The sequence below is a fragment of the Malurus melanocephalus genome, unplaced genomic scaffold (genome assembly GCF_030028575.1).
Source record: "Malurus melanocephalus ecotype Western Australia unplaced genomic scaffold, MMel_1.1 scaffold_780, whole genome shotgun sequence".
NCBI classification, from domain to species: Eukaryota; Metazoa; Chordata; class Aves; order Passeriformes; family Maluridae; genus Malurus; species Malurus melanocephalus.
Window position 1 is genome coordinate 49,338 of NW_026624012.1, and position 6,977 is coordinate 56,314.

At 58.3% G+C, this 6,977-nt stretch overlaps 2 protein-coding genes across 2 annotated transcripts in view; both read left to right on the forward strand.

Moving 5' to 3' along the window:
* Positions 1-155: 155 nt before the first annotated feature.
* NDUFS5 (NADH:ubiquinone oxidoreductase subunit S5) lies at positions 156-1,427 on the forward strand. Its single transcript, XM_057385083.1, has 2 exons — positions 156-492; positions 1,200-1,427. Exons 1-2 carry the CDS (start codon positions 277-279, stop codon positions 1,302-1,304), a joined length of 321 nt encoding a protein of 106 aa, XP_057241066.1. The 5' UTR covers positions 156-276; the 3' UTR covers positions 1,305-1,427.
* A 4,973-nt stretch (positions 1,428-6,400) lies between these two features.
* LOC130584847 (microtubule-actin cross-linking factor 1-like) overlaps positions 6,401-6,977 on the forward strand; it is a 161,953-nt gene continuing 161,376 nt past the window's right edge. Inside the window, exon 1 of the mRNA XM_057385079.1 lies at positions 6,401-6,787. Within this exon, the coding sequence (XP_057241062.1) occupies positions 6,434-6,787 (354 nt within the window). The 5' untranslated portion in view covers positions 6,401-6,433. The remainder of the gene's footprint in view (positions 6,788-6,977) is intronic.

The window sequence follows — 6,977 nt, forward strand, 5'->3', positions numbered from 1 at the left end:
CATCCCCTCGTCCACCAGGGGGCGCTGGGGCGCGGCGTGCTGCGAGTCCTCCCCTCCGCTGGGGGCGCTACAACGCAGCGGCGGCGCTCCCACCGCACCTCTCTATGGCCCCGCCCAGCCGTCAAGTGCGGCGCGGTGTCGCGACGGCGGTCGCGCTTGGCGGCGGCGGYGTCGCGCAAAGCCCGTGAAGGACGGCGGCGGGCCCGTGAGGGGGGGGCGGCGGTGTCGGCGGTGTCGGCGGCGCGATAGCGGCTCTGTCGCGACAGGCGCGCAGCCATGCCGTTCCTCGGCCTGCAGAAGCAGCTGGGCATCGATCTGGACAGCTGGCTGTTGCGGCAGAGCATGCCGCAGCCGCACAGCCAAGCCGCGGCCTGCCACGCCTTCGAACGCGAGTGGGTGGAGTGCGGGCACGGGCTGGGCCAGACCCGCGCCCGCCGCGAGTGCCAGCTCGAGTACGAGGATTTCATGGAGTGCATGAACCGCACCAAGCTGGTGGGTGAGCTGGGGGGGCTCCGCGGGGCTTTGGGGTGAGCGGGGAAGCAGAATGGGCGCGGGGGTCTGGAAGATTCTGACAAAGTGGGGGCAACATGACCGGGCTGGAGGGATTTGAGGTGCTGGGTCAGGCTGGGGAGAGGGYGCAGAGGGTCCTGGCCAAGCTCTGGGGAAGATCTGGGGGTCCCAGCCCAGGGTGGGAGCTCTGTCTGGTTATTCCCAGTGTGAAAGGGGGTCTGGACCCCAAAAATCCCTTCCCTGAGGGCTGTGGTGGCTGCAGGAGCCTGGAGAAGCTGTGGCTGCCCCATTCCTGGAAATGTTCCAGGCTGGGTTGAACGGGCTTGGAGGAATCTGATTAGTGGAAAGCGTCCCTGCCCATGGGGGTGGGACTGGGTGAGCTTTAAGGTCCCTCCCAACCAAACCATTCCATATTTTGGGGCAGCACAGAGCAGACTTTCACCCTGCCCCAGCCCTCCTCCAGCGGCATCTGCTTCCAGGACGAAATCCTGGTCAGAAAATTTGGCTGGAAACCCAGATATCATCGGTATAAAATGAATTACAACATTCTGAGCGCCCCAAAATCTTTGAGAAGAGCCTCAAACTCGAGCGAGGAGCCCCAGGGTGGGGTTTAGAGTAGGTTCCACATTTATGGGGCTGCCCTGGGGACACCCTGAGGGATCCCTGAGCCCCCCCTGTGTCCCTGCCAGGCTAAACGGCTCCGGACCATCCTGGAGCAGCGGGACAAGCTGATCAAAGAAGGAAAGTACACACCCCCCGACTACCACATGGGCAAGGAGGACCCCAGGCCGTGATTGCCACTGGAATTCCTCTCRGAAGAAAACCCCCAGGGCACGGGGTGGGTGCCCTGCCTTGGCTGAAGGGGAACAACCTCCGGTTGGGCGTGGCTCAGGCAGTAAATATCCCTTTGGAATGTCTCCTTGGCTCTGTCTCGTCTTTTTTTGGGGGAAAAACACCTTATTTCCTCATGAGTGGAAGTGGATGGATTTGGGATCTCTCCTGCCTTTTCACTGTGTGGGAGATTTCCTCACTGGGAGCTTTGATCCATGGATTCCAAAGCCCAGGGGGTTTGTCCTTCCCAAGAAATGTTTTTCATTCCATTCCCTCYAAATCCCTCTCAGTTTTGGMACAACWCCACAGCAGGTGAGTYCCTGGAAGAGGAGAGTGGCCAGCTCTGTGCTTTAATCCAAATTTTTAATTCTGGTGGTGCTGGAGTTAATGTTGGATCTTTGATGCAGGTGGAGCCTGGGAGATTCCTGATCCCGACAAATCCCCCTGCTGGAATGGTAAAGGGTGAGGCCTTTGTGACCTCCAGGAGTGGGGATGTGACAGGAGGGACATGGGGATGTGACAGGAGGGACATGGGGATGTGACAGGAGGGACATTCCAGGCTGGGACCCCTCCCCTGCTCCAAACCCCTGGGGCACGAGGGCTCCAGACCCCATGGTGGACATGGGATCCTTCCTGGGAGCTGAGGATTCTCACAGAGCCCTGAAATTCCAGGAGCAGATCCTGGAATTGCTGTGCCCTTCCATTTGAGGGATCACAGCAGCGTTTTTGGGGCTCTGAGCCATCCCAGGCTGGGATCTGTTATTTCCAGGTTGAACAAAGTGCACAGGAAGAAGCACTTCCCTGGATTTCACACAGCAATGGTCTCTCAGGAGCCATCCCAACAGCGTTTAACCTTTTTCTGGGATTTTTGCTGCTCCTCTTTGAGCTCCTGTCCCTCAGCTCCCTCCAAACCAGCCTTCCCAAGCACTACTGGGGTTTTCTCCCTCYCCCCAGGCCCAGATGGATCCGTTGCTCCAGCCCAGATGGATTTTCTGCGCTCAGGCTGAGTCACGGCCAGGGCTGGAGCCACGATTCTCCCTGGCAGGGGCAAACACTGGGGGAGGATGGCACTGGAGAGCCTCAAATTCCCAGTCTGGATTAAATCCCCTGAGCCAGAGGCATATCCATGACCCAGGACTGGCTGCTCTCTGTGTCTGCCTTTGTTTGGCACTGCTGATCCACACTCTGCTGTCTGTGCTCCCTTTATATTTCAAAAAATAAAGTCCTTCTAAATCTTTTTTTTCATCAATTTTGATATTTCTCCCATTTCCTGACCTGACCCAAGAGCTGGCTGGATCCTGGTGGGATTCCTGGCCATCCTTGCAGTAACTGATGGAGACTGATGGTGTTTAGGAATTCTGTTTGGTGCTTTAAATATGAAAACTCTGATGGTGATGAGTTTGAGGAAAGGAAAAACAACATAAGGATGTGAGTGATCCATGGATCTCAGTATTCCAGCTGGAAAAACGGGGAGCTCTGGGAAGGGAAACACGGGAAAGACACGGGAACCACGTGAGGAAACRGGAATGGTTTCAKGTGGAAAGGGACTGGGGAAGCTACRGAGCTGCCAGAGCTGCCAGAACAAATAAACGATGGGTAAAGAGGGAAAATCGTGCTGGGGATGGAAATCGAGCGGTGCTGCYGCCGTTATTTATCCACAGTGAATTGTTGTCCTGAGGGGATTTGGGGAGGAGGAGAGAGGGAGGGGATGGGACCCACATGGGACATCCAGAACATCTGAGCAGGGCTGAGCTCTTCCTAACCAAACCCAGGATCAACCCCTGCCTTTCACCCATGGATGGAAATTTGGGAAAAATGGGGCCAGCCGGTTAAATCCTCATGAGCCTCCACACCAAATCTGCACCCCCTTGCAATCACTCATTATGGATGATGATAATTATTGTTAATTATCTTTCCCTTTCCCAAAGAGATGTGCACTGTGGAGGCACCAGGAAGACTTTGGGAATGACTCTTCTGGTGGAGGCTTTGACAGTGGCATCACAATCCCTTCCCAAGATGGATGTGAAGGATGGTGGCACTCAGAGCCTGAGGGCAGCACGGGCCGGTGCTCCCAGGAATCGCTGCTTTGGGAAAAAAATGTGGGAATTATTGATTTAGGGAAAAAACCTGGGAATCGCTGCTTTGGGGAAAAAAAGCTCACAATCACTGGTTTGGGGGAAAAAAACTGGGAATTTTTGGTTTGGGGAAAAAACCTAGGAATTGCTGTTTCGGGAAAAATGTGGGAATTGCTGCTTTGGGAAAAAAAATGTGGGAATAAAAACCTGGGAATCGCTGCTTTGGGGGAAAAAAATTCGCAATCGCTGTTTGGGGAAAAAACGTGGAAATTGCTAGTTTGGGAAAAAAAAACTGGGAAATATTGGTTTGGGGAAAAAACCTCACAATCTCTGGTTTGGGGAAAAAAAAAAGGGAATTATTGGTTTGGGGAAAAAAATGTGGGAATTGCTGGTTTGGGAAAAAACAGGAATGGTTTTGGGAAAACAACCAATGCTATGGTTGGGAAGAGTTGCTTTTCCAGGGAGAGAGGAGGGAAAAAAAACCCCAAGGCTCAGCAAAAAGCCTGGCAGCTTGCTGGTGTGGAGAGTGACTCATCCCATCGAGCGGTCCAGATGTCGGAGGAAATATTGGGATGCATCCGAAACGCTCCTGGCTCCCGAGTGGCTCTTTAGATCCGTTCAAAATCTAATTGCTCCGGCGATCGGCGTTATCACAGCCAAGGGCGGGTGGAGCAGGATCCATTTGCTGTAGTTAAAAGCTCTGTCAGGAATTTCAACTAATAAAGGGAATAATCAGAGGCCTGATGAAAATGTTTAAATTCGTGGGGAGATAAGGGAAACACCTCCCGGCTTTGCTGGGRGGAGACCGAGGCCGAAGCTGTGGCTGAGCAGCAGGGATCGAAAATGGATGCGATGCTCCTGCCCGAGTTCCCCCGGGCAAAGGGATTTGGAGCATCCTCAGCTCCACAGTGTGGTTCACCACGGAGCCCTGAACAGGCTCCATTTCCAGCTTCTCGTAGTTCCAAATGTATATTTTGCTCTTTGCCTTTTTTGTCCCTTTTTTGGCATGGAGTGATGCCACGTCCCGGCTGGGTGGGAGGCACCGGGGTTGGGATGGGGTGGGAGATCTCCCTGGGGAGGAGCTGCTGAGGGCAGAGCGCCATCCCTTCTCCAGCCCCTCATTCCCATTTTCCTACAACTCTTAAACCCCCGGGAGAGGGATTTGGGGTCTGGGGTGAGTCCCCACCTCCTGCAGCTCCCTGGATGTGCTGTGCATCATCTGCAGCTCCTCTCTGCCTTGRAGAGGGGGAATAAACAACTCTCGGGAGATGAATAATTTATCAAAAGTCAAGGGAACAGGCAGATTTCAGCCYTGGGCTTGGGGCAGAGGTTTTAATGAGGGAAGAGGGGACAATTCCTGGGGCAGAGCCGGGTCCTGGCTGATTTGTATCCCTGAATCCCGGTGGATGCCMAAGGTCTCGGCTTTCGGGGTCCCAGGGGTCCCCTCAATCCCGCTGAGCAGCGCAGGAGCTGGGAGATGAGATGATTTAGGAAGGACCTGCCTCCCCCTTCCTCCTGAAATAACCATTCCCCGTCTCCACGYAGGCAAAACAACGCCCGATCCTAACCCAGATTCGCAGCGCAAATAATCCATCCAGCACCTCCSGGCGCTGCGAGGGATTTCGGGAAGCGCGCTCCGGGTGTGAGATCCACGCAGGCTGGAACAGGCGCCGTCTCCCAACCGCCCGCGTTCCACCGGCATTCGGCACGGCTGGAATTGGCCGGGCTCGCTCCGAGAGCACCGCGAGGGAAAAGGCTGGAGCCTTTTTGGTGACACCCGGTGACAAAGGCACGCGTCACCCTGCAGCCAGCGCCGGACCTGGCACAGCCGGCCGGGCCGTGAACCCCGCCTGGCGTCCCGAGGGCGAGCGGTGCCCGGTCACCAAGGATGGGTGCAGGGGTGACTGTGAGTGTCACACCGTCACCCCGGGCTGTCCCAGGGGCTGGGCTGGCCCTGGCCGGGCTCTCAGAGCCATCAGCYGTCCCAGCGCTCTGCAGACGCGGCCGAGCCGCCCAACCCGTCGGGGAGCTTTGGGAATGGCGCTGCGGCAGCGTCTGGMTCTGCAGGCGCTTCCCTCCTCCCAGCGCCTCTGGGGCCGCCGGCTCTGCTGGGATGAGCCTTCCCTGGCCCACAGATCCCACAGGGTCTGGGGTTCCTCGTAATGATGGGAACCACAGCCCCTCACAGCTCTCACGGGTTTGGGGTCCCTCATAAGGATGGGGACCACAGCCTCTCACAGCTCCACAAAGTCTGGGGACCCTCATAATGATGGGAATCACAGCCCCTCAAAGCTCTCATGGGTTTGGGGTCCCTCGTAGTGGTGGGGACCACAGCCCCCCCACAGCTCTCATGGGTTTGGGATCCCTCATAATGATGGGACTCACAGGCCCTCACAGATCCCACAGGGTTTGGGGTCCCTCATAATGATGGGAATCACAGCCCCCTCTCGAGCGCCTTTCTCCATCAGTGTCCACTCTGGACCCAACCCCGCACTCCAAAGGTGTGAGACATGCACAGAAGGCAGTGTCAGGGTGGCAGGGYTGGCACCACGGTGATGGGCCTGTCACTGTCACCTGTCCTTGGGCTGGAGGGACTGGTGCCAGCCCACAAGGTCACCCTTTTCCAGTACAGAGCCTTCACTCTGCTCCCAGTTCCCCAGTTTGACGGTTCCCAGGTCCTGGGAGCTCACGTCGTCATTCCCAACTGGAGCTCGTGTCTTCGACGCCTCGCCCCTACATCTGTGGGGTCACCCCAGTGCCGTATCCTCACCCCTACATCTGTGGGGTCACCCCAGTGCCATATCCTCACCGGGGAGGGTTTGGCTGAGCGCTTCCTCCCCATGCCCGGATCGGAGCGGGCAGGGCCGCAGGGCAACACGTGCTCCTCTCCAGCCACATCCCCAGCGTCCGAGGGCAGGTGTCACCACACCCCACGCCGTGTGTCCTGCACCGCGTCCCACCCCTTCTCTCGCTGCGAGCGCTCAGCAAAACAGGCACCGGGGAGCGGAGGTGTCGGGATGAGATCTGAAAACCGGCGGGGGAGAGATGCCCACGGGGCGCTCGGGTGCGCCGAGACCCCGGGGGGACTGGGGCGCCGGGCTTGGCCGGGCCGCGTACGGCGCCGCGGGAGCAGCCGCGCTGGCCCGGGGCCGTGGCACGGAGCTGCCGCCGCTCGTTGGACGCCGCCGTCGGTGCGGGGCGGCTGGATCTGCCGTCAGCCGGAGCGGTTTATCCTGCTTCACTCCTGCCAGGCTGCTGGGGCTGTCCTGCAGCTCCGCCACCCCTTCGGGCTGCTCCTGGTGTCCCTGCCCGCGCCTCGGCTGGCGCTGGGACACATTCGGCTGGCGCTGGGATGTTCGGCTGCCCCGCAGGTGAGGCCCTGAGCAGCTCACGGCTCTCCCAGCGCGGCCCTCGGGACCTTCCCGAGCCTGTCCCCCGCACCCTGCTCGTGTCCCCCGCTTTGCGCTGCTGCGGCTGCTGGACCGATCCCCGATCGATGGGTGCTCTAATTACCCTGGGCCCGGGGGGATCCAGAGGATGGGGGCGGAGGGGGATGCTGGA

Coding starts and splice junctions, on each gene's coding strand:
- NDUFS5 (XM_057385083.1), top strand. CDS start 277: ATGCCGTTCCTCGGCCTGCAGAAGCAGCTGGGCATCGATCTGGACAGC. Junction 493..1,199: donor GCATGAACCGCACCAAGCTG/GTGGGTGAGCTG, acceptor TGTCCCTGCCAG/GCTAAACGGCTCCGGACCAT.